Genomic DNA, 27,808 nt, shown 5'->3' with positions numbered 1-27,808 from the left:
TTTTTAGCAATACACTCTAAACACACAGCATTTCTGAGTTTGGGGTAGGGAAGGTGGTAACTTCTGGTTGCCAGGCAAACGGATAGTGCCAACATGGGAAAGGTGTTGAAACTCAAAATCGAGTTGACGAGGAACATAGGAGCACAGCACCATAGTGTTGGCTGGAGTAGCTATCCCTTCATATTTAAAAAATAAAATAAAAGCTTTTGATGAAATTTCGACCTTGAAACGTACCAACACCAATATATGGACTGTACCTATGACACCACCCCACGACACATTTAAAGAATGCTGTTATTTTTCTGTCAGATGGCATCCCAGTAGCTTGAAACAAATGTGACAGCTGAAACGGGTACGCCTCCTCACCTTTCCACTGGAAATGCTTAGTATGTTTACGTACATACGTTCCGTAATCTTCATACCTAAAATGCATTTAGAAACAAATCTGTAAATGCATTTTACAGGGTAAGGTATTGTTTATAACATGGCCTTGTAAATATTTAAAAACATATACTACAAAAAGACATAGGCCTACACAAAAGGGAACATTTTCTTATCCCTAGTGGCACAAATGGCTAATTTCCAGTGTTAAAGGAATGAAAATAGCTGCCTGTTAGCAACATGCTAAGCACTAAGGACATCTTCCTGCCTGTTAGCAACATGCTAAACACTAACGACATCTTCAAATTAACAGCCTGTGGCGTTCAAAAAAGTGGACCAGACGCATACATACAAACGCCATTTTTGCGTACATTTGACGGTGAAATACCAAAAGAAAAACCCACATTCGTGTGATTTTAGTACACTTAGTCGTCACAAACAGAAGGAGCCCGTCTACGAGTGCAGCGTCACGCAGGCACAGGTTGGGGAGCACAGCGGAGACTTTGAGGCCCTTCCCGACACATAAGATCACCTCCTTACCATAACCGTGACGATAATGTTACGTTACAAGATGAACCGCGACGACATAAAGCACTTCAAAGTCAAAGGTAGTCTCCATACCTACACCCGCGGTCAGGGTGTTTCTCGGCTGTTGCACCTCCGGACGAGCTGACTGGGGCTCCCCATGTCCTCGACAGAAGAGCTGGGCGCACAGTCGGACGACCACCCGGTCCTCCCCAGGATGGACTCCTCCGGCTCCGAGGACAACCAGTTTTCACCCGGAGCCCGAATTCACTCCAAGTCGTCCAGCTACGACGTGCTGTCTGTCCTAGGTCGCGGAGCCTACGGGAACGTGGTTAAATGTCGGAAGACCACCGACAACAAGACAGTGGCGGTCAAGACCATCAAGAACCACGGAACATCGGCCAAACGGGCCATATATGAGGTGGGTGGCGTCCAATAAACTTCCTACTAATTACTCGCCCCGACATACGACATTTCGAGGTTGCGAACGGCATGATCGGGCAAAGACGGCATGTAGCGACCTTCCTACTACTTTTGGAACCGGCAGTAAACAGTGTTTGAGTAAGCTATTGGATATGTACATTTTCATTTCTTTGTTTCTAAGTAAGTTTTTGGGTAATAATAGTAAAAAAAAATAAAAAAAAAATACTGTTTTTCATTGGATTATGGGTGTTTTTTCCCCATACACATATTTATTGTAATTGACTTTTTTGTTTTAGTGTCAAATAAATTATTTGTTATATGCAAATGCCAAGTATGGCTTTTGTTACCATGACGACCAGCGGAGGAGCTATGCCATGCAACGAAGCAAGCCTACTAAGACTTGTCGCTATGTATTTTTTTTTACTATTCCTACAACTCTACAGCAGTGACTTGATTTTAAAAAATGATGAGCAACAAATCTAGCAAGTTTTCATTGTTAGTGGATATTGGCCAGTGGTGACTTGATGCAGGCAGCATTCATTTGCAGTCTTGACAGACAGGGGTAAACATCTCATGCTCTCGAGTGAGTGAGTCTCCAAAAGTCTCCAATAACACCACATAAAGTCACTAGTCGCTTTTTTGAAGAAGTCCATTATATTATACCATTTAGTTGATAATCATGCTGATTCCCAGTGTTTATACTAAACTACTATAAATTATCTCATAGAAAATCCCTCCATCTTCTTTACCACTTATGTCTTTATAGATTCTGGCCCTGTTAAAAATCAAAAAGATGGACGCTGACAAATGCCACCTGGTGCAATGGTACAGCATCTTCAGCATCTCTGGACATGTTTGCATTGAGTTTGAGCTGCTGGACAAAAGCCTGTATGACTTTGTAAAAGAGCGAAATTTCCGGCCTCTCCAGCTGAAGGAGATCAGGCCCATTGTCCATCAGGTATGCTCCCATTGGGAAAAAAATAGCTTTAATACTTTTGGAATGTTGATCTTGTGATGTGGGACATGTTCGAATGACCTTTCAGCTGGCGGACATGCTGGACCACTTGAAGGTCTGTCAGATTATACACGCAGACCTCAAGCTGGAGAACGTGATGCTGGTCAACCAGTTGCAGCAGCCCTACAAAATTAAAGTGATCGACTTCGGCCTGGCTGCTCAGGTGTCCACTGCCAAACAGGGCTCGCTTATTCAGACACTCCCCTATCGGTGAGTCAGAATTAAATCAGTATACGCCGACTCTCATGTAGTCTGATGAGGTAACTAAAATACTGGAAACATATGATGTTTGATACTGCTTTGTAAATTACATTGTGCAGGTGGTCATCATGATGCAGCCTGTGGCTTTACATATCGAAAAAAAACATCTGTCAGTTCATTTGCTATAGCGATTGTCCTCATCGGGGTCAAAACTAAGCTGGAGCCTATTTTAGCTGCCTTCGGGCAAAAGAAAACTGCAAAAGCACGGGGAAAACATACATACTCCACACAGAAGGCCTGGGCAGGGATTCGAACCAGAGCAGAACTTCGCACCCACTAACTTTGTACTGTGAGGCAGACACGCTCACTGTGCTGCCAATATTGAAAAAATTAAATAAAAATTTAAACAACCAAATAATTTAGGTGGGACTAAGATCTTTTTTAGAGGAGGGTGAGGATACAAACAAGTTGACCCAACCTCAAACAACCAAATGATTTGGGTGGGGGTGGGGGGTTAAGAACACAAAAGCCCCCCTAATATAGACCTATGACACCACTGGTCAACATATTGACATACCTGACTCCTTAGCAAACTTCATGAACATCTCCTCCATGATCTTGTCACACACTATGGCTCTGTGCTTGATGTAGCACCAGGATGGGAGAGGTCAATGTTTGATGTTTTATATATATATATATATATATACATACATACATATATATATATATATACATATACATACATATACATATATACATATATATACATATATATATACATATGGAACGGTGGTCGACTGGTTAGCACATCTGCTTCACAGTTCTGAGGACCGGGGTTCAAATCCCTGCCCTGCCTGTGTGGAATTAACATGTTCTCCCCGTGTCTGGGTGGGTTTTCTCCGGGCACTCCGGTTTCCTCTCACATCCCCAAAACTTGTGTGGCAGGTAGATTGAAGACTCTGCCCATAGGTGTGAATGTGAGTACAAATGGTTGTTTGTTTCGATGTGCCCTGCGATTGGCTGGTGACTGGTTCAGGGTGTACCCCGCCTCCCGCCGAAGGTAACTGGGATAGGCTACAGCAGCCTGCGACCCCAGTGAGGATAAGCGGTAAAGAAGATGTGTGTGTATGTGTGTGTGTGTGTATATATATATATATATATATATATATATATATATATACACACACACATACATACACACACACACAAAAACAACTAAACATACTCCATTGGTGGTTAAAAAAAAACACACAACTGATGGTTTATCACCTCTATCTCTAGGTCTCCGGAAGTCCTGTTGGGTGCACCATTCACAGAAGCCATAGACATCTGGTCTGTGGGGTGCATTGCTGCTTTTTTATACACAGGCGCTCTGCTGTACCCTGGAAAAAGTGAATACGACATGGTAAGTAGAAGTAAGTATACATTTACCCTACTTTGAAAGTGGCTTAACGACAACAGAGTGTAACCACAGTACAGCCATAGGAAAGCAAATTTGTATCACAAATGCACTTCACCGATCTAATTTTTTAACATCAATTGGCACACTAGTGTAAAAGGTCACCCCCCATAAAAAACAACAACAAAAATAACAGTCTGGATTAACTTTGATATGGACTCTACCGACCAGTCGTGACTATGCTTGTTGATGAATGTCATCATATCTGACTCAGTATAAAAATGGCTCAAGCATGTCTGACCATGAGGCTGGAGGGGGCTGCCAGCACTTTTTTGTGTTAACCAGCTCCGAGATGGTTATAAGAATGTTGCGACCACATCCATCCGCCGTTTTTCCCAACTGCGTGCGAACTATCATGGGAATGCTATTGTTGGAATGCTCGGTGCTATGCTGTCTTGCTGCACACCAGCTAGCTACTATCTGCAGTTACAACGCTACCAGAGCCGCAGGAGGGGGGGCGCCAGCCAAGGTACAGGGTGTTTTCGCTAGCTTGGCCACTTTATAGTGTACCATTGTAGGCCGTGACTGTGTGGACGTTTCAGGGGGATGGGCAAGAGAATGGTGAGGGAGGAGGAGCTGGGAAGAAATAAAAGCTAATCGAGGAACTGGCACTTCACACTTACATAGTCGATAATCATCGCCTCAATTGATGAAAATAAGTAACACTTCTGACAAGTATTGTTATCTCAATAGGAAGACGAGGAGTAATTTTCAGAAGCCGGAGAAGCCATGCTAACTGCTAAGCTAAACACAAGAATAAGTGTTTAGGTGGTACACTACGCTTTTCATCAAAATTCGGCTGGAAACGCGCTGAAGTGGAGAGTAACCAACTGTGAACAGCAAATCAGCAGGTAATTTAATAAGTGCCTTGAGAGAAAATAACAAGGTCCAAAGCAAGCACACACGTCCGAAAACCAGGTCCGTTATCGCACACGTTAGCACGGAGGAGCCTATAAGGTCTAAAGTACATGCATATACAGGTATATTGAATGCTTATAATACCAGCAATGTGAATTGTGTTTGTTTGCACCACAGAGTGCTGAATTTCAATTTTGAGTTAGAGAGCTGCACAATGAATGTTCTCAAATTTTCTGTACATATTTTTGTTTTTTGTTGGTGATATATTTGATCAACTTAGCTTTGCTCAGGCAGGGATCTTGTTTGATGTGCACCCCGTGTGTGTCTGTGTGTTGATTGGTGACAAGCAAAAGCTTATCAAGAGATATAATCTTTTTCAAAAGCCAAGAAGCATCAGAAATTATACAGGCACCAGAAATTATACAGTAAATGACATGACAACATTCATACAATAAATATCAATCAAGACTAAAAAATAACAGTGATATTAAAATCTATGCCATCTGATTTAAAAACAGTGACAAAGGCCAAATGCTTTCAAGTACATGCATAGTGTTTTTTTTTTTTTTATTCATTCGCACATGTGCTAAATGTCATGCCGGTTTCCTCCCACATCCTAAAAACATGCATAGTAGGTTAATTGACAACTCTAAATTGCCCGTAGGTGCGAATGTGAGTGCGAATGGTTGTTTGTTTGTATGTGCCCTGCAATTGGCTAACAACCAGTTCAGGGTGTACCCCGCCTTCTGCCCGATGATAGCTGGGATAGGCTCCAGCACTCCCGCGACCCTCGTGAGGACAAGCAGCTCAGAAAATGGATGGATATGTGCCAAATGTTTAATATTTGTTCAAGTGCAATTTTGAGTCTGATTTATGAAATATTTTTCATCTAAGATATTTTATTTGGCGGCACGGTGATGGACTGGTTAGAGCGTCTGACTCACAGTTCTGAGGACCAGGGTTCAATCCCCGGCCCCGCCTGTGTGGAGTTTGCATGTTCTCCCCGTGCCTGTGTGGGTTTTCTCCGGGCTCTCCGGTTTCCTCCCACATCCCAAAAACATGCATGGTAGGGTTATTGAAGACTCTAAATTGCCCGTAGGTGTGAATGTGAGTGTGAATGGTTGTTTGTTTATATGTGCCCTGTGATTGACTGGCAACCAGTTCAGGGTGTACCCTGCTTCCTGCCCGAAAATAGCTGGGATAGGCTCCGGCACTCCCGCAACCCTTGTGAGGAGAAGCGGCTCAGAAAATGGATGGATGGATGGATATTTTATTTATCATTCTACATTACATTGCCAATGTTCAATAGGGACTCATTGTTCCAGGGCTGGGACTCATTGTTTCCAGACGTGTGCATCCTGGGACTCACTTTGTCATGTGCAAAATGATCTATGCTTCAGAGCGATACAACCAATTTAAAAATACTCATTACATTTATACTGTACCGTGCATGAATTTTAGGTCATATTCCCCAGACCTAACTCCATTTATGTAGTGTAATTTGTAATGTATATTATTTTGCAAAACATTTTGTTGAAGCTGTCTATTGCCCAAAGTCAGCTGAGATAGGCTCCAGCTCACTCACCCTTGACCCTATTGAGGACAAATGCTATGTCAAACTTTTTTTTTAGTCTCAGGCCGCATTGTAGTTATGATTTCCCTCAGAGGGAACAGTGAAGCTATATAAATGTTTAATCATCCCCAAAACATATTATGACCATTACACAACAAATTGAGGGATAACTCGTTTTGAAATCAGAAGACAAGGATAATAGTTTGTTCAATATTGTTTAAGTTACTGTCAAAAGATTTTTAACAGTTTGGTAACAGAAAAATGCAACATTATTGTTTATTATTATTGACAATTTGTAATTTGGGTACATATTTTAGCAAAAATAACAAATGTTGACGAGCATGATTTGCTTTCGCGGGCCACATCTGGCGCACAGGCCTTGAGTTGACACCTATGCTATAGAGGATGTATGGATGGATGGATCGAAATTATACTAACTCTGTGGTGTTGCAATTTGGAGGTTCAACTTTACTGCTAGCTCTTTTTTTTAACATGGTCTTGTATTTTCAGGTCAGGTACATTGTGGAAACTCAAGGCCAACCTCCGGATAATGTTCTTGAAGCTGGACTGCAGACCAGCTGCTTCTTCCATATGGAGCACAACTTCAGCTGGAAGCTCAAGGTGCGTTCCTCTATTAATACCTGTCCTTAAAAAAAATAACTTGAGGCTTGTCCCCTCAGACACCAGAACAGTATCAGAAAGAGACGACCTCGGCATCCAAAGAGACCAGACGCTTTAAATTCCGCTCTCTTGATCGCCTTCTTCATGTAAGCACTCAAAACATCGTCACTCAAAACACTGTTATCATATGACATGGGCAACTTTATTTAGTTCCAGCCGGGGATCTTGAACACCAGGCACATCGCCAACAAAGCCGCCAAGACGGCCGACGTGCAGAAGTTCGTGGAGCTACTGAAAGGAATGTTGCAGCTTGATGCCGCCCAGCGGTTGACGCCTCGCCAGGTGCTGGAGTACGACTTCAACAGCATGAGCCATCTGGAGCCGCTTCATGCCACCAGCTCTCAGTAAGTCAGTACTGTTGACCTCCAAAGTCCATGACCCGATTTGACTTCCAGGTTATGTTAAAAAAACATTTTTTTTTATTTTAAATCCCATAGGAAATACTTTCCAGGCTCACACTGTGTCAATCATAAAACCACAACTCTACAGGCAGTTTTATAATTTGGAATTTAAATATCCATCCATGACCAAGTTTGACACCTTCCCAGAGTGTTGTAAAAATATTCAAAATCATTTTCATTTAAAATAAGTCAATCTTTCAACACTACTTCAGTTTGAAACATACATATCAAATATGAAATATATTTTTGAAGTTTTTAACAAAAAACATTTTTTTAAATTTAATTTCTTGTGTATAATGTGCATTTTCCCCCCGCCAAAATTGTCAAAAGTCAATAGTACTATACATAGGTAAATGGAAAAGTGAAAAAAACTTTTAACATTTTATAAATCTATGTCGCCATCTAGAGGTTATGAAAAAGCTGTACACTTTCATTCCAATATGCCACCGCTACCTAGAAGCTTATGAGAAAGGTATACATTTTGATTTTACGATGCCACAGCCACAATTGTACCCATCTTACATATTCTGCCTGGGTAAAAAATAGTTTTCTCATTTACCAAATAAAAGTAGGACTGTGAATTTCAAAATAAGAGCAAGGAAATAAAAATAATATTACGTGTTCAAATAAAGTGCTTAACTTCAGAAAAATTCTTTCAAAAAACTTAACAAAATATAGATAATAATTCATGTTTTGATCGTATGAGTAGAAGCAAAATCATGCATTGTAAAAATGCATTACACATATGTAGAAGGGTTTTACAGAATTTTGAGGTAAACTTTGGGGATGCGTATTATACATGGGTACGCATTATACATGAGAAATTATGGTATGTTATCATTTATTCAGTGATACCTAGACTTACGAGTTACATCCGTGATCAGATGTAACCCCCCCCCCCAAAAAAAAACACTGCAAAGCCCAACACAATTGTTTGTTTTCAATGAAGAAAAATAGCACGATAAAATATAGTAAAAGAGAATGCAAAAGATTTTGGGTTTTATAAGTGTAAGCCGAACGTCACGCGCACTCACACAACACGTAAACGAACGAACGAACGCACGCACACACACACACACACACACACACACACACACACACACACGAGTATCCGTGTGTTGATGTGTGCATGTGAAGGGCGTGGCCTCGTGAGTGACGTCAGGAGCTCCGGCGACAGGTCCGGTTAGCCATTTACCACGCGGTTAGTTGTGTGTGCATCATGTCCTTGCGAGCATTTCTATTTTGTATTTGTGTGTGTTTCACTGGTTGTCTCGTACATTAAATGGCTGAAAGTACATCACCAACTGTCCTTTTTTTCCTCAATTTACTTGAGTGAAACATAAAAATTTTGGCTTGCAAACAAAAGAAAAATAGCAAAATAATGTGCCCTTGAAAACCATTGAAATCCTCATTTTTTTGTCCTACGTTTAGCTTAACATAAACTAATGCAATAATTTAAATTTGGAATACTACTTTTTGATGTTTTAATTTTGTATTTGTCCATCAGATGGTGCTACTTTTTCTCATTCAAAGTATTCAGCAAAACGGCACACCTTTTCCCGTATCCATTAAGGTGCATTAAGGTGCATTGCTATTGAAATGAATTGAAGTGTTTGATGCCATTGATGTTCGATAATAATTTATAGCGGTACCGCAACTTACGAGTGGCCCAAACAAGTTTCTCGAGATACAAGCTATCGCTAGGCCAATTTTGTGTCGCGAACAACGAGTTGCGTTACAGCCGCTAGATGGTAGCAGTGAACTTGACAACAAGCAGTTTGCCCAGATAGTGTTGAATTATTTAAAAAGAGGCCAACTGTCCTTACATTGTGTATTTAACCAAACGACATTAACTATGCCTTACGAAAATCAACTAAGCTGATGCTCACACACAATTATGTATTCACACAGCATGTGGACTTCCAAGACAAAAATGCAGCCCTATGGGGGGCACAAGCCAGTGCAAACTGTAGGCCGGTCCCAAGCCCGGATAAATGCAGAGGGTTGCGTCAGGAAGGGCATCCGGCTTAATACTTTGCCAAACAAATATGAGCGTTCATCCAAAGAATTCCATACCGGATCGGTCGTGGCCCGGGTTGACAACGTCCACCACCAGCGCCGTCGGGCGCCTGTGGAAATTCAGCTACTGTGGGTCGAAGTTGAAGAAGAGGTTGAAAGCGGGTTCTTTGGCAGAAAGAGAAGAAGAAAGCACAGAGCCTAGAGCTGAATGTGGGGACTTTGAATGTTGGGACTATGACAGGAAAATCTCAGGAGTTGGTTGACATGATTAGGAGAAAGGTTGATATATTGTGTGTCCAGGAGACCAGGTGGAATGGCAGTAACGGTAAAAGTTTAGGGGCAGGGTTTAAATTATTTTACCATGGTGTAGATGGGAAGAGAAATGGAGTCGGGGTTATTTTAAAAGAAGAGTTGGCTAAGAATGTCTTGGAGGTGAAAAGAGTATCAGATTGAGTGATGAGGCTGAAACTTGAAATTGAGGGTGTTATGTATATTGTGATTAGTGGCTATGCCCCACAGGTAGGATGTGACCTAGAGGTGAAAGACAAATTCTGGAAGGAGCTAGACGAAGTAGTTCTGAGCATCCCAGACAGAGAGAGAGAGTCATGATTGGTGCAGGAAACGGGGGTGATGAAGTGATGGGTAAGTACGGCATCCAGGAAAGGAACTTGGAGGGACAGATGGTGGTAGACTTTGCAAAAAGGATGCAAATGGCTGTAGTGAACATTTCTTTCCAGAAGAGGCAGGAACATATGGTGACCTACGAGAGTGGAGGTAGAAGCACGCAGGTGGATTTCATCTTGTGCAGACGATGTAATCTGAAGGATGTTACCGACTAAGGTTGTGGTAGGGGAGAGAGTGGCTAGACAGCATAGGATGGTGGTGTGTAAAATGACTCTGGTGGTGAGGAGGAAGATTGGGAAGACAAAGGCAGAGCAGAGAACCCTTTGGTGGAAGCTGAGACAGGACGAGTGTTGTGCAGCGTTTCAGGAAGAGGTGAGACAGGTTCTCGGTGGACAGGAGGAGCTTCCAGAAGACTGGACCACTGCAGCCAAGGTGATCAGAGAGGCAGGCAGGAGAGTACTTGGTGTATCTTCTGGCAGAAAAGGAGATAAGGAGACTTGGTGGTGGAACCTCACAGTACATACATACAAGGAATACATAGAGATGTGACACAGGGCAAAGGTAGAGGTGGCAAAGGCCAAACAAGAGGCATATGATGACATGTTTGCCAGGTTGGACACGAAAGAAGGAGTAAAGGACCTATACAGGTTGGCCAGACAGAGGGATAGAGAAGGGAAGGATGTGAAACAGGTTAGGGTGATTAGGATAGAGATGGAAATATGTTGACTGGTGCCAGCAGTGTGCTAGCTAGATGGAAAGCATGCTTCGAGGAGTTGATGAATGAGGAAAATGAGAGAGAAGGTAGAGGAGTTTGGTGGACCAGGAAGTGGCAATGATTAGTAAGGGGGAAGTTAGAAAGGCATTAAAGAGGATGAAAAATGGAAAGGCAGTTGGTTCTGATGACATTCCTGTGGAGGTATGGAAGCATCTAGTAAGAGGTGACTGTGGGTGTTTTGACCAGCTTGTTCAATGTGTCTTTGTAGATCTAGAGATATGACAGAGTACCCAGAGAGGAACTTTAGTACTGCATGCGGAAATCTGGAGTGGCAAAGAAGTATGTTAGAATAATACAGAACATGTACGAGGGCAGAAGAACAGGGGTGAGGTGTGCTGTAGGTGTGACAGACGGATTTAAGGTGGAGGTGGGACTGCATCAGGGATCAGCCCTGAGCCCCTTCCTGTTTGCAGTGGTGATGGATAGGCTGACAGATGAGGTTAGACTGGAATGCCCGTGGACCATGATGTTTGCAGATGACATTGTGATCTGCAGTGAAAGCAGGGAGCAGGTGGAGGAACAGTTAGAAAGATGGAGGCATGCACTGGAAAGCAGAGGAATGAAGATTCGCCAAAGTAAGACAGAATATATGTGCATGAATGAGAGGGGTGCTGGGGGAAGAGTGAGGCTACAGGGAGAAGAGATAGCAACGGTGGAGGACTTTAAATACTTGGGGTCAACCGTCCAGAGCAATGGTGAGTGTGGTCAGGAAGTGAAGAAACGGGTCCAAGCAGGTTGGAATGGGTGGAGGAAGGTGTTATGTGACTGCTAGTCTCTGCTCGGATGAGGAGCGAAGTTTATAAAACAGTGGTGAGGCCAGCCATGATGTATGGATTAGAGACAGTGGCACTGAAGAGACAACAGGAAGCAGAGCTGGAGTTGGCGGAAATGAAGATGTTGAGGTTCGCTCTCGGAGTGACCAGGTTGGACACCCTTAGCTGTCCCTCATCAGAGAGCAGTCTTCGATGGTTTGAACACGTCCAGTGGAGAAATAGTCAGTATATTGGTAGAAGGATGATGAGGATGGAGCTGCCAGGCAAGAGAGCTAGAGGAAGACCAAAGAGAAGGTTCTTGGATGTAGTGAGGGAAGACATGAGGGCAGTTGGTGTTCAAGAGGAGGATGCAGGAGATAGGCTTACATGGAAAAGGATGACGCGCTGTGGCGAGCCCTAAAGGGACAAGCCTAAAGGAAAAGAAGTGGACTTCCAAGACAAAAAGGGTTTGTGAAGTTGGACATAAAAGACAAGCACATAATGCACCCACTTTTTCATTTTAGACACAACACTATCATCTGACATCAATAGCAACACACACTTATAATTTCAATGGCAGCCACCCCTACACAAAAAATTAAAAGGTGTGAAATGTTGCTCCATACTTTGAATGGGGAAAAGGTACTGCCATATGGTGGACAAATATAAAAAATAACAACTGTGACTGCTGTAGTCAAAATATTAACAAATAATTGCATTTAAGATAAATTGTGATCAAACTTGGGCTGAGCATTGTGATCAAAGTAGACTGAGCATTAAGTCTATCGCATTAAGTATTATCTGATTGACTAGCCAACGTTACCCATGATAGCTTTCCTTGAGGCCTTTTTTTTTACTCTAAAATGTACTACTTTTGTTAAACTGTCTCATTTTTTCAAATGGCTAACATCAACGGATGTGTTTTCGGTTGTGGTATTTTCACTTTATTCCACGCAGCAGGTGGCTTAGCACGAGCAGTAGGATCAATTCTGTCAAGAGTAGCTACAGTGAAACCTTTTGATGTTCAATATTGAACATAGTTTCATAGTTAAGGAAGGTATATTTCCCACAGGAATTAAGGGAAATGGAATTATATTCCAGAGTCAAAACTGTCACTCTCATAAAACCATTATTTTACAAAAGATACATTTCAAACCAAAAACTACAAACTTCGGGGTTTCTCCTTCAATGTGGGCCAGATCATTGACCAAGATGTCTGCAAAGAGATCTTGTGCCGTCAAACTCCGGGGTTTCTCCTTCAATGTGGGCCAGATCATTGACCAAGATGTCTGCAAAGAGATCTTGTGCCATTGCTTTGTTCAGTGCACGAAGAGGCAAGAGTTGTGGCAAGACAACTTGTGGCTGCTTGACCATGACAATGTGCATGCTCGCAATGCCCTGCTGACAGTTAGCTGGCCGATAAGAACATCGTTGTGCTACTCTCAAACTGGCTCTGTGGGAATTTTTTCTTTCTTTCCTAAGCTCAAGGCGGTCATCATGGGGGGGGACCCGTTTTGAAGAGGTGGATTACATCAAGATGCCGTGACGATGGAGCTGCGGAGGATTATGGAAGAATCCTTCCAGGAGTGCATGAAGGAGTGAGTGGCAGAGAAGGCTGGAAAAGTGTGTCAGACTCAAGGGGGATTACTTCGTAGGGGAGAACTTGTAGTTTGTATTAAGATTTTTGTGACGCCAGTCTGGGAACCTTTCTGTTTTCTTCCACTAAATTTTAAGCAAGTCATTACTTGGTTTCAGCATGTCACAAGTCATACAATCTTGCTCAGTCAAAACATATACACTATATTGCCTAATGTATTCGCTCACCTGCGTTGACTCAGATTTGAATTTAAGTGACATCTCATTCTTAATCCATAGAGTTTAATGTCTTCTGGGAAGGCTTTCTGCAAGGTTTAGGAGTGTGTTTATGGGAATTTATGACCATTTTTACAGAAGTGAAAAGGCCTTGCTTTCAGTCGCCGCTCTAATTCATCCAAACGTGTTCTATAGGGTTGAAGTCAGGATTGTGCAGGCCAATCAAGTTCGTCCATACCATATTCTCTCATCCATGTCTTTATGAACCATGATTTGTGCAGTGATGCACAGTCATGTTGGAACAGGAAGGGGCCATCTCTAAACTGTTCCCACAAAATTGGAAATGTCAAAGTATTAGCCCCCGAGTTCCAGTGGTAGGAACTTGCTTCAGCATACCAAAAGATTTTAGACAAGTTAGTTTGGAGATTAGCCCTTCTTGTTCCAACATGTCTCTGCACCAGTGCACAAAGCAAGGTCCGTAAAAACATGATAGAATTTGGTACGGATGAACTTGACTGGCCTGCACAGACTCCTCCCCGCAACCTGATAGAATACCTTTGAGTTGACTTCGAGTGGACAGTGAGCCAGGCCTTCTCGTCCAACATCAGTGTGGGACCTCACAAATATGCTCCTGGAAGAATGGGCAAAAACTCACATAAACGCACTCGTAAACCTTGTTGAAAGCCTTTCCACAAGAGTTGAAATTGTGACAGCTGCAAAGTCTAGACCAACATCATATCAAACCATATGGATTTAAAATGGAATATCACTTAAATCCTATGTGAGTCAAGGCAGGTGAGCAAATACTTTTGGCAATATAGTGTATTTGCACATTAGCCACTTTACACACAGTATCTGTACAAAGTCAAGTCTTTCATAAATTTTAGCCAAGAAACCCTCAAGCCCTAAAATTGCTGACTTTTGCCTCACTTGACTAGAGTCCCTAACCACTTAGGAGCAGTGAGGATTGCTGAAGCCGACTGAGTTATTCTACGCTGTCATACCAGATTTAAACAGTACTAATGGGTTAGTCGCACATGAACACTAAGCAGCTCGCTTTGCGATGTACATTTCTTTTGTTCTTCCTTCAATATTACAGTCTGATTGTTGTGGCTTCTGCCTTGTAGTACCGAGGAACCAGAACAGACACATGTCCTGCTTTTGTTGTGTGTTTCACTGACCCTTCTGTGGTGGCACAAAAAGTCAAACACGTGTAGAGTTAATCTTCAAGATGCTCACTGAGCTAAATGTCTCCGGAGATATTGTGATGAATTCGGTTTTGCGACTTAAAAACTGGAGGTATATGCGGTAAGGGATGGCCTGAGTGCTAAAGTAGTTTCAATATACAGTGCTGTGAAAAGTATTTGCCCTCTTCTCAAATTCTTTCTTTTTCCATAGTTCCCCAACTTTTATGTTTAAGATCATCAAACAAATGTAAATATTAGACAACTAAATATATAAAATGCCGTTTTTAAATGGTTATTTTATTAGGGAATGGAAACTATTCAGAGATACCTGCCCCTGTGTGGACAAAGTACTTGCACCCCTTATTAATAACTCTGTAACACATTTTTGGGGAAAGCTGAATTTATTTTCACTGACCACACCCAAGCCTGACTACTCCCAAGCCTGACTACCCCCAGACCTGTTCAATCAAGAAATCCAATAGAACCTGTCTGACAAAATGAAGTTGCCAAAAGATAGCAAAGAAATTCAAGAACAGATGAGAAAAGAGTCACTGCCATCAGTCTGGAAAGGGTTACAAAGCCATTTCTGAAGCTTTAGGACTCCAGCGAACCACCATGAGTGCCATTATCCACAATTGGAGAAAACATGGACCAGTGGTTGGCAGTTGGTCTACTAAAATTACCCCAAGAGCACAGCGACGACTCATCCAGGAGTTCACAAAGGAAGCCAGGAAACATCTAAAGAACTGCAGGTCCCCTTTGCCTCAGGGTCAGTGTTTAATACTCAACAATAAGGAAGAGACTGCATGCATGGCAAAGTTCTAAAAAAAAACATAATGATTCCCAAGATCTTTGGGAGAATATTCTATGGACTAAAGAGATGAAAGTTGAACTTCTTGGAAGGTGTGTGTCTCATTAAATGTTACACAGCGTTTCAGAAAAAGAACATCATACCAAACGTGGTGGTAGTGTGATGGTTTGTGGCTGCTCTCTTCTTCAGGACCTGGACGACTGATGTGATTGATGGCCCCATAAATTCTGTCTGGTCTTTACCAGAAAATCCTGAGGCAGAATGTTCTTCCTTCAGTTTGTGACCTCAAGCTGAACCACACTTGAGTTCTGCAGCAGGACAGCGATCCAAAACGGCTGAAAATGTAATCTAATATAATGGCTTAAAAAAATGGTTTGGAGGTGGCCGAGTCAAAGTATGGACTTGAATCCGATTGAAATGCTGTGGCATAATCTGAAAAAGGCCGTTGATGATCGAAAACCCAACACCAACAGTGTTGCTGAATTTAAATTGTGATCAAGATTGCGCCAAAATATATCCACAGAGATGCCAGTGAAAGAAGACGCCTGATTTCAGTTGTTGCTGCTGAGGGTGGCCCAACCAGTTAGGGGGCAAGTACTTTTTTACACAGGGCAAGGTAGCTTTGAATAGTTCATTATTTTTAAAAAAAGTAAAATCACCATTTTAAAACTACATTTTGTGTTTACTCGACTTATCTTTTTGATATTTACAATTTGCTGATCTTGAACATTAAAGTGGGGAAACTGTGTAAGAAAGAATATGAGAAGGCAAGGACTTTTTCACGGGCACTGTACTTCACACAGCCAGTATAATAAATGTTGACTTGTCTTTTCAGCGTGCAGTCGTGCTTTCACATCATGTCCGTGTGCTCCAACAAGGCCACGCTACAATCTCTTGGCGGGACTGGATTCGACCCATCCGAACTAAACGAGACGCATGATGACGAGCCATGCTGCGGCAGCCCTGCGTCGCCTGAAGTGTACGAAATCATGGCCCACGACGAGCGGTCAGACCCAAGTTGACACAAGGATAAACAGGAGATGATCACTTGATGAGAAGGGACGTGCTTTCGCTTCATCCCTCTACATTAGTTACAATTACAAACTCACCAATGGATAGTGGTGGAGTCTTCGTAACCTGTACAATGTATTCAACAGGTAACACCCAACAAATCTTAAGATAAGTTTCACAAAAATGCTCCCATTGTTTGGATAATGTGTTGGATGTTGCTTACGTACCAAACAATGTTCTGTCTGAATAAGGGCTGCATGATATTGGAAAAAAAAAAATTCACATTGCGATTTTTTTTTTTTAACCCTGCAATATATATTGCGATGTGAAAAAATATAGGACAACATACTCGTGACGTGAAAACTAGCACACATTTCTTTTACCCTGTCTGTATTTTTTGGACAGTTTATAATAGTTTCAGTAGAAAAAAAACTGCTTAATCACTAGAGCGCATAAGTATACTGAAGTCTACCTGTATTTAAGTATACTGCAGTACAGTGGTCCCACCCGAAGAGTGAAAATGCATGAATAATTAAAGGTCATGACAATTGCCATGATTTTGTCATTCGAAAAAAAGCATGGATAAACAGGAAAATGCCGCCAATAAGCCGTTTCTGCGAAAAATGGGGGCAGGTCCCCCACCCACAAAAAATGTTATGAAAAAAAAAAATCTCGCAAAAATCCGCAGAGTCTGTGTATGCCGAACTGGAAATACGCTGGGGTCCACTGTATTGAGCAGGGAACGGACACGTTAAAATTTGTTTTCATGCCCAGTTATTCTGTAGTACATATATCCATTCATACATTCCAATTTGTTTTGGATGAATTGTTATTTTACACATTTTAACATAATATGCATCAGTATTTCTATGTTTGAGTCCCATTAGTTCAAGCAACAGTCTTGTGTACCTTAAGTTTGTCCCCAGTGTAGCCGTAGCCCCCTCACCTGAAGTGAAATCTGTTGTGACGTGCGTTGTGACGTGCATTCGTTGCATTCAGAAGAGCGATACATTAAATGCAGGCGTGCAATTGTTTTCCTTTGTCCTCGTTATTGGTTATCGTATTATATAACTTGTACAGTATCCAGTACAACAATGATGCTCCATGTGTGTTTGGAGGTTTATAATTACCCTAACATTGTTGCTGATTTCCGTCAGCTTGTCTGGCGAGAAGAAATGTCCAGGGGACTTTAAATAGGTAAAGAAATACATTAAAAGAATAAAATAAAAAAACGCTTGCTGAATATTATTTTCAGGGTTCTCAATACGATAAAAATGTTACAATCGCTGAAAAATATTAAATGTGTCACGGCGCAAGTTGTGTATGAAAGTTCCTGTGTTGTAAACGCACCGTGTATCTTGCAGCAAGCATGTGACTTACTGTATGTTTTCTACCCTTGCTAAGCATGGTTTACTCTTTTACACACCGTAGCTGGAGTTTAGTGAAACCCGCACGACAAAAAGAATTACACACATTCTATATTTTGAGATCGCCGCCTTAATGCTAACACTTAATGGAAAACTATTGGCAACCTAAAAATAATCGATATTCTCACACAAACGCCATAGCAACACATGCAGACATGGTAATAGTTTTCTTTATACTCTTTTTAGCTTGCAGTAAATGTATATGCATCGCTAACACATGCAAACAAGGTAATAGTTTTCTTTATACTCTTTTTAGCTTGCAGTAAATGTGTGTGCATCACTATAGTTAAAATTACTATCACGTTTCGACTGCGTCCATTTTATACGGACAGGGTTATAGTTAAAAGTGGTGTTTGTAGTCGTTGATATGTTTACTGCTGCTTGGACGGTTAGAGTGATGGAGCTTATGACTACCTCTTGCGGGCCGAGATTTCTACAAATGTCAGCTGGTCCACAGGTTGCATGTGCTGCGTAGTGTCATGGTCTGTGTTTTGGTTTGGGTTGTGTTTAGTTTTGTTCCATGTTTTCCTGTGTTCCATGTTTGTCGTGTGCTCATTAAGTTGTTGTGTCCACCTGTTCTCGTCTGCTTTGTGTCGACCAATCAGCTCTCTCCAGCCACTCATGTCTTGTCCAGGTGTTCCTCGTTGTCTCGTCTGTTGTATTTAGTTCCCTGGTTTCTTTCAGTTCTTGTCGGTTCATTGTCGTCGTCACATGTCTTTGCCATGTCATAGTCGTCAGTTGTCTTTATCATTGTGGTATGTCATTGTCAGGTGTCATTTTCCCTTTCTATTCCACGTCTTACTCACAGGTCATAAGTTTGTTTCCAGTTTTAGATATTCCAGTGTTTCTTTTTTACTTTGATTTGATTGGTATCTGTTGTGGGACTTTGTTCAGTTCAGTTTTCCCTTTTCTAAGATTAAATATTATTTTGAGACTCCCGCACTCCTGCCTTGCCTCCCTGCTTCCCTGCAATTGGGTCCACCATGTTCTTACCTTGTGTTACTCGCCCTCGCCCTAACCACGTACGTGACAGCGTAGTGTGCGCAATGACGTCATTGTGCCAAGTAGAAACGCTTGAAAATTCAGTGATTGATTCCATGGAATCGTTAACTTTTGAACCGTTTCTCAGCGATTCTTGGTTGACTTTAGAACCAGTTCCCACCAATTCTTGGTTTTTGATTCCCATCCCTACTTGTTAGCGTTAAGTTAGCAGAGATTTGTTGTTTAATAATTTAGTTTTACCTGGGAGTGACAAAAACTTTAAGCAAGATCTTTTTGCCTCTTATTTGAAGACTAAGTCTGATCGGCCTGATCGGCATCGGCCGATAATTAACATTTTATGATGATCGGCTTTAATGTCATCGTCATTGATAGGCTCCGCAAAAGACATTTTCTCCGCGTTGCCGTCCTGTACAGTATATTTGAATCCAAAAGCCGGTTTATTTTTAGCCTTGTAGTACTATAAATATCTTGACAGCCAAGTTTTTTTTTTTTTTTTTTTTTTTTTTTTTTAATTTCGGCGTTGTGGGACAGACGACACGTAATACCCGGATCAAACTACAAGACAAATTTGGTCAGACTACTGCAATAAAATCTTGTACCGGTCGAATCATTAAAGTTTCTGTGTGTGTGAAGTAATTACAATAAAGTAATTTAATTACAGCAAGTTAGCACCCATTAGTTCTAGCATGTTGTAATGTTGGTTTGACCTGACTGATAAGAATACATGAGCTGAATAGAGAATACTCAGTATACAGTAAGACAATTATATACAGTAAATGAGCAAGTCATTTCAATAGATACATTGCTCCATGTTGTGATAGGGGAAAAACGTGTGTTCGTGGTCACCGGTGCTCGAGAGAGGACTTTAATTCAAGGCTTGCTTGAGGTATGTTACGTACTTTTAATACGATACGGCTCGCAAGCAGGCAACACAAAACGTAAACAAAGCTTGTGCTAGCACTAACGGTGGTACTGGAAAGTTTCGGTGTGCGAGAAGTAATTACAGTAAGTTAGCACACATTATTTTTGTGTTTGACCTGACTGATTAGAATACATAACGTGACTAGAGAATACTCAGTATACAGTAAGACAAGTTTATACAGTAAATGAGACATTTAAATAGACACATTGCTCCATGTTGTGATCGGATTAGTTACTGATCGTGTAAAGGGTAAAATTCTAAAAAAAACATCGTCTTTGAAGATATATGAGAAAGAGCCGTCTTTACTGTACAACCCTATCAGGTACGCTTGAAATTAGTTAACACGATGAGTTAATTTGCATCCTCCATCAAGGACCTTCGATGTGACGACATACAAACACCCCAATGATGATGCTCAGACGAGATTGTGCAGCTCAAGTCTGAACAGTGTGCCTGTAGGATGGAGAGATCAAATGTACTCAAAACTGTAGCCTACATAAGTGGAGCATTTGTCCATCTTTATAAGCATTCTACTTTCTGGAACATGACTACCATTGCCATTATCAATCTTGGGAGGTTGGACGGTTATAGTGATGTGACTGATGGCGAAAATAATTGTCCTACTGTTTACTGTCAAAACAAAATGAGTGCAGTGGAAGTCTGCAGCCTAACACTGCAGAGTATGTCTGCAGTGGTGGTTTATCACCACTAATCCAAAGTAAACGTTACGCGGCCTCTAGCCCATTGGTAAGTGCACTCTTGCCTATCTGATAGCTAATAACGGAGCCATTAAATGGACCGATAACGTGCGCAGCTGTGTCCTCATCTTCATTCTGCTTTGCCCTTCCATCTTTCCCGCCTCACCTCAGCCTCCCATCGTTGCCGCCTAGCCCTTTAATCCTCCAATAAAACCTATTTGGCGTCTGCCGTTGCCTCCAGGAAATGAACAATCCCCTAAACACTTTTCTTGATGAAAGTAGTGTTCCATCACTTTGGTGCCCATGTGTCTGATTTGTGTGCAAGTAGGCTTGGTGGTGCTGGTACACTGGAGGCTGAGCAGATGAATAGTCCATCCCTGAGACATGCTTAGTGCACGGCAGACATGGGACTTGCTGGCTGCGGTGCAAGGCGACAGCTGGTTTGACTACAACTGGTGATACATTTGCAAATGAGAGAAAGTCGTGGAATGTTGCAGTTGATCACACAGTTGTCCAGAACTTGTGGCAAGTTGATCTAAGTAGATAAGGCAGGGCGGCACGGTGGACGACTGCCTCACAGTTCTGACGACCGCAGTTCAATCCCCGGCCCCGCCTGTGTGAAATTTGCATGTTCTCCCTGTGCCTGCGTGGGGTATCTCCAGACACTCCGGTTTCCTCCCACATCCCCCTAAAAAAGACATGCGTGGTAGGTTAATTGAAGACTAAATGTCCTGTAGGCGTGAATGTGAGTGTGAATGGTTGTTTGTTTATATGTGCCCTGTGATTGACTGGCAACCAGTTCAGGGTGTACCCTGCCTCCTGCCTGATGATAGGTCGGATCGGCTCCAGCTCTCCCGCGACCCTTGTGAGGCTAAGCGGCTCAGAAAATGGATGGATGGATGGATGGATGGATAGATAGATAGGGCAGTGATTTTGTACAAACGCAGCGAAGTGATTGAAAAGTTGCAAATGATTTCACGTCGTTGCTTGCTCCGTCGTCAATGTGGGGCTCAGTCCGACCACCAGTTAATTTCCTCCGCCCTGTCTGTCCATCTGTCAGACTTCTGCAAAGATCTTGTCTGGTTAATTTGTCTAGTGGTCTGTCTGTCCATCCGTCTATGTGTCTTGATTGACACGCCTGTCTTACTGTTGGTCAATCTATCAGTTTGTCTATTGGTCTCAGTTGGTCATTCCATTCTTCTATCTGTACGTACGTTCAAACATATATTTCAGACGGACGTCTGTTAGTCAGCCTGGCTATTCTTCTGTCCAGCTATATTTCAGCTATTGGTCAGTCCATTGTTCTGTCTTGTCGGTCAGTCAGTTTCATCTGTGTCCATCAATTTGTCATATGGTTGGGCCATTAGACCAACAGGTATGTCCCACGGTCTGTCCGTCCATCTTAGTCAGTTGTCTGCATGTCTGTCCATGAGTCTAGGACAGTCCATCCATGTGGGTTCTGCCCGACCATCTGTCAGTCAGTTGGTCCATCCATTTGTCTGTTAACTTTGGTCAGTCTGTCTATTCATGTTCCCCTTTGTCTGAGTTGATTCACCTGTCATACATTTGTCAGTTGATCATTTGGTCTGCATCTGTCTGTTACTCATTCCATCATTCTTTTGCCAAATGGGTTGTTGGTTGTTGTCTTTTCTCTTGGTCAGTCTCTTGACGTACAGTCCGTCCTTTTTAAAGTTCTGATTGTCTTAATTCTGTTCATCTATCTAGATTAGTTACAATTCCATCTTGACTGTAATTACTTTTGCCTCTATTGGAATAGAACTCACATCAAATTAAAAAAATGCACATTTAGGTACAGTACATTTTGAATTTACAGTACTTTGAATTGAAAAAACATCAAATCTCAGAGTGACTCTTCACGTTTGTTCAATATTTTCTCTGTCATGAAATCCATATTCTGCATTCATGTGTATATATTGTTTCTGACTGCAGTTTTTCTATTTTTCTACATGGATTGTCTATCCAGTAATTTACATTTGATAGGATAAGTCAAACCAAACCAATTGTCACATAATTGTTGACCTCATAACTGCTAAGTGTGCGTGACAGTGTCAACTAAATGATACAATCAAAGAAACAACAAATGTAGTTGCCTGTACTGTAAATACCTAAACTGAATGGAACTCTTAATAAATGTCATGAACAATACCAGTATCTGTGATTAATGTTGCATTTGCTTTATTGGTTTATTGTTGAAACACATTCTATTTATGCAACACTCTTCTCTCTTATTTGTCATCCAATCCATAGGGAAGCCATAGGGAAGGTAAATAATTTTAAAGACAGTGGTGGTGCTACAAAATCACAATTTACACTTCAAACCACCTCCATCCTGCCCAATTTGCATACAATAGCAAAGAAGAAAAACAGGTGCATCAATGTTAAGTAGAAGCCTTCATTTCATGTTCTGCTCTGAGGGGATACTGAGGTCAACACACCTGAGATGCTCTAAGCAAAGCAGCTGAGGGTGAATGAGAGGGCGGGGGGGGGGGGGGGGGGGGGGGGCTGTGTTGGCTGCCTCAGAGTGGTACACAAATGCTTTCATGATATCAGAAGGGTCAAATCTAATTAATTTTTAGGTGTTATCTTGTACAAACAAGTCTGGCTAAACTATTTAGATAAACAGGATGTATGTCAATAGAGGGGCTTATGCTTTTACGTAGAGGGTTTTTAAAACTTTGATAAGAAGGCTGTCTCATGCAAATGCAGAGGATTACTTTTGTTACCATGACAACCGGGGGCAGAGCTAGGGCATGGAACCCCTCTAGTGACTTCTGGAAAAAAAAAAATAAAAATAAAAAGTGACTCGCAACAAATCAAACAACTTTTTATGGTATTTGACTTCTGGAGACCCATTTGCTGGGAAGATGTTCACTCTTCACCCCCCTCCCGAGTCCAGGGTGCAAATGAATACTGCTTCTGCAAAGCCACCACTTAACAAACCTCCATCCGTACGTTGACAATGACAGATCAAGGAGCCTAGTTGCCCCCCAAAAAAATATAAAAATACAGAAGAATCTACGTAAACACCTCAGTCAACTTGTGCCAAGTTCTTGTTGTGACACTCACAATCAAAAGGCTCCTTTTAACAATCAATCTTGCCCAAACACATTAGCTGAGTATGATGTACCTGTCCTCGTTAGAACACATTCAACATTTTGTTTATAAAAGCATCAGGCACCACCCAGACTATTGTTTTTCCTTCCACTCGTTGTCGTAAGACTCTATCCGCTCCACCGCCAGTCCGATTAGTGCGGCAAGGCATGTGTGGCTAGGTCGTGAATACAGGAGAGGAGATGACAAATATCAAAAAGCATGAGGCGACTAATATGGCAACAGTGCACTCGCTCTCGTCAAGGGTGATGTGCAGAGCTGTGGGAACTATAGAGGAATAAAGTTGATGAGCCACACAATGAAGTTATGGGAAAGAGTAGTGGAGGCTAGACTCAGGACAGAAGTGAGTATTTGCAAGCAACAGTATGGGTTCATGCCAAGAAAGAGTACCACAGATGCATTATTTGGCTTGAGGATGTTGATGTAAAAGTACAGAGAAGGTCAGAAGAGCTACATTGCGTCTTTGTGGATCTACAGAAACACTATGACACAGTACCCAGAGAGGAACTGTGGTACTGCATGCGGAGGTCTGGCGTGGCAGAGAGGTATATTAGAATAATACAGGACATGTATGAGGGGGGTCACTGATGGTGTAGTGGTACACTCGCCTGACTTTGGTGCAGGCAGCGGGGGTTCAGTTCCCAGTCAGTGACAGTGTGAATGTGGGTGCGAATGGTTGTCCGTGTCTATATGTGCCCTGCGACTGACTGGCGACCAGTTCAGGGTGTAGTCCACCTTTTGCCCGATCTCAGCTGGGATAGGCTCCAGCGCCCCGCGACCCCCTTTTAGCAACTTGCTGTTGGTGTATCTCTGCCCATCCATTTCTATACTACTTATCCTGTTCAGCTGAGCAATAGTCTATCCCATCTGACTTGGGGTGAGAGGTGGTCTATGCAACAATGGGAATGGAATGGAAAGAAAACAGAATAGCTCATTGTTGACCTTAGCCATTAGTGTTTCACTTCTTATTTACCTTGTAATGTCATTTAATTTTAGGCTGACCAGAAGCCCTCTCTTTCCACACAAAACTTCCATTTAGGTTTTGAAATTGCCATTAACTTAGTTGGCTGGCATGTATTGCTCTGTTGTACACTCACTTGCATTTCTCTTAAGGTGAAACTCCACTACCCTATGAAGGAAAAGCTATATATGAAATTGAAATGGATGGATGGATGAGTCATTTGTTGTTTGAACTATAGGCTGTATTGCACTCCTTTATTCAGATACCTGAAACTGGAGTATATACTCCAGCCATTCTATATATATATAGAATGGCTGTGATTTGTCGATGTTGGTGGTTATTTGCTAACCAGTCCAATAATGATGTTATGTTTGGGGTGCTTAGTTTTAGGCCCTTATTTAAATTGATTTAAAAAAAAAAAAAAAGAAAACATCAGTACATCAATACCAAGTGATGTAGACAGCCTTTAGGTTTGCCAGACATTTCCCTCCAGAGCTGATAAACTTCAATAAACCCGCTGGACAGAAATGCCGCACCAAACGAAGGATAATGTCAATTTTTGGCTGTATAGCGCGTTGGTGATGACGGGAGGGGAAGATACGCTTCCAGATAGAATGGTTCTCCATTTTCTTTAAAGCACTTCAAAGAAGTCGCTGTCAGAAACAGTCTTGCGGAAATACTTCGTAGAACACTTTCAATTCCCAGACTTGTCAGAAGTAACTCATCTGGATGAAAAAGCAAATCTTTCATTGCGCTCAAAGTCGCTGGCCCAGACGGAAACGAGCACATCGCCTGTACTTTGCACTTACCACAACCAGTTCATGTCTAAAAGGAGACATCCAGTCTTATGACGTTTTTCCACAATTTAAAAGAGTTCCCAGGTGTCTTAATAAAATGGCAGACATTCTTAGGGCAAAAGGAATCAATAATTGCACGTCATTTTTCACCCTCTTATTAAAGCCCTCTTGAAATCAGTCGGTTTTGAGGGGGTTAAATCAGCAGCTGCTCAAAGCGCAAACCCGGTTGTTTTGGAAATTTCAGGACCTCTGTTTATGTTACTGAAAAGCAAAAATGCAACAAAGATGTCATGACATTGACCAAAATGACAGTTTAACAGATTAACTGTCATCCACTATGGTCTATCACGATAATAAAAAATTTAAAAGTGATCACGTCCCGCACAGATCTTGTTTTATTGTCACCAAACCTTTCACTACACTTCAGAGGTAGGATGCGTGTGGTAGAGAATTAACTTCACAAAAAAAGGGCGCTAATTAAAGTGCTTATTTCTTCTCATTTTGATATCCAAATGTGTTGAGTCGCAACTTACAGGACATTTTAATTATGGCAAGCAGAGAGTAGCTGGAGTGTTAAATTACTTCATAATGCTGCGGTTCATCCAATAGGCTTTTTAAAAGGTTTGAAATGTAATCACAAGGGTATAAAGACAGTCAGAAAAACAGCGGCCTTGATTGTATCCTGAGGTAAAACGACGCAGATTGGGAGAAGCATCGCAGACTCTGGGGAGGCTCTTATCATTGCTGCCTACGAAACACTTCCTGTTGAGCATGAATAATAATTCTTGGCTGGTTTGTGAGAAGCCAACTTCTGATTACCCGATGCAAACAAAACTCTTTTTAATAGGTTCCCTCCTGAACTGTTACGTTCACTAAATCCTAATCACCAACTTGTGCTTTTATTCCGAGGGAAAACGAACGCGCGATGCTACAAAGACCTTATTTTTGGGTAAGGGTTTGATGTTTGTGAACTATGTTCCCAAAAGGAATATACTATATCTTGGTCATGTGATCAGTGCATTGCAGAATTTTGTATTGTACTTATATAGCGGATTATTCGATATATTGTGGGATTCTGCAGTGATTATTTTTCCACACTGACTGTTACTACAGACTCACGTAGCAATAAGAGCGATCCTGGAAGAAAGAGCGTAAAAGACAGACTGTCCAAATAAAAGAAGCTAAAGGGCAAATTACCTATTGCAAAGTACAACTGGCTTAAAGAAGGTATGGGTTCATAATGGTCCAAATTTCACTAAGAAGTTGATTTGATGTATTTTTTCCTCAAGGAAATGAAACTGGCCATCCTTTCCAATAATATCGTTCCATTTTGGAGCAGTTGGTAAGTAACTAAATTCCTTTGGAACACGCCTTTTTCGATTGGCCGGTGTGGGAAAAGGAATGTACTATCCTCTAAAGTGGCTGTATCTAGTCATATTCTATATATCGTCGCTGTCGGGTAGAATCCCTTCACCTCCCAAATGACAACTTTCCAGGAAATTGAAAAAGAAAATGACACTTTGCTTGAGTTTCCAAACACCATTTTGTTCCAGTTGGTATAATACCTTATATTGCTGTCATATATCGTTGCATTCTCATATGAACGACAGCTATCCCACATGAACAACAGCTAGCACCCCAAAATTATGTTCAACCGCTAATTTAAGATGCTGAAAAATCACTAATTTATTAGTGTGTCATGATTAAAGTGCACACAACAGCAAGCGACACAATCCTTCAAACCTCATGAACCTATCAGAATCATCTTTATTTGCCAAGTATGTAAAAAAAAAACACACAAGGAATTTGTCTCTGGTAGTTGGAGCCGCTCTAGTACGACAACAGGCAGTCAATTGACAGAGAATACTTTTGAGACATAAAGACATTGACAAAAAAAACAAAACAGTCACTGAGCAATAAAGGGTTGCTAGTTGTCTGGTAATGACAGTAAATTTTTTGTTTTGACAATTGTGCAAAAGATGTAGAGTCCTCTAGCACTTAGTGCAGTTTGAATGACTAATATTGCAATAGTCCGGTGCAATGACTATTATGCAAAGGGCGCCGAGACTTCAAGGAGTGTATGCAGTTTAAAGTGATGAGTAGTGCGATAATCTGGGACAATGTTGATTGTGCAAATGTTGCAGATACTCCTCAGTCAGTGTGCAAATGGAGCAGATGCTACTCTGGCATGAGTGGCCAGTATTGGTCAACAACAGATATGCAAATAGTGCAGTGTGGCGAGACTACTACAGTGAGTGCACGAGTAATATATAATTGGCCCCACAGAAATGTGACAACGAACTCAATTCAAAAAATTGCATATTGTAATGGAATTGTAGGTTAGGTGTTCAAGAAGTTGAT

The 27,808-nt window shown here is 41.7% G+C and overlaps 1 protein-coding gene across 2 annotated transcripts; it reads left to right on the top strand.

The window, feature by feature from the left end:
- The first annotated feature begins 1,021 nt into the window (after window positions 1–1,021).
- LOC133397511 (homeodomain-interacting protein kinase 1-like) lies at window positions 1,022–22,723 on the top strand. Of its 2 annotated transcripts, XR_009767628.1 has the most exons (9): window positions 1,022–1,327; window positions 2,096–2,287; window positions 2,373–2,554; window positions 3,827–3,950; window positions 6,946–7,056; window positions 7,116–7,202; window positions 7,267–7,460; window positions 13,170–13,285; window positions 16,333–16,423. XR_009767628.1 is itself a non-coding variant. In XM_061668482.1 (8 exons), exons 1-8 carry the CDS (start codon window positions 1,067–1,069, stop codon window positions 16,517–16,519), a joined length of 1,338 nt encoding a protein of 445 aa, XP_061524466.1. In that variant the 5' UTR covers window positions 1,022–1,066; the 3' UTR covers window positions 16,520–22,723. The 2 variants fall into 2 exon arrangements, 1 of the variants encoding a protein (XP_061524466.1); XM_061668482.1 differs by lacking the exon at window positions 13,170–13,285 and having other exon boundaries at window positions 16,333–22,723.
- The last annotated feature ends 5,085 nt before the right edge of the window (window positions 22,724–27,808 follow it).

Source organism: Phycodurus eques, chromosome 2 (genome assembly GCF_024500275.1).
Source record: "Phycodurus eques isolate BA_2022a chromosome 2, UOR_Pequ_1.1, whole genome shotgun sequence".
Taxonomy (NCBI): Eukaryota; Metazoa; Chordata; class Actinopteri; order Syngnathiformes; family Syngnathidae; genus Phycodurus; species Phycodurus eques.
This window is presented reverse-complemented; position numbering and strand designations above follow the sequence as displayed.

Bases quoted from the DNA above. Each gene is read 5' to 3' on its own strand.
- LOC133397511 (XM_061668482.1), top strand. From the start codon at position 1,067: ATGTCCTCGACAGAAGAGCTGGGCGCACAGTCGGACGACCACCCGGTC. The intron at 1,328-2,095 runs GTGGGTGGCGTC...ATGTCTTTATAG, and splicing joins CCAAACGGGCCATATATGAG to ATTCTGGCCCTGTTAAAAAT. The intron at 2,555-3,826 runs GTGAGTCAGAAT...CTCTATCTCTAG, and splicing joins ATTCAGACACTCCCCTATCG to GTCTCCGGAAGTCCTGTTGG.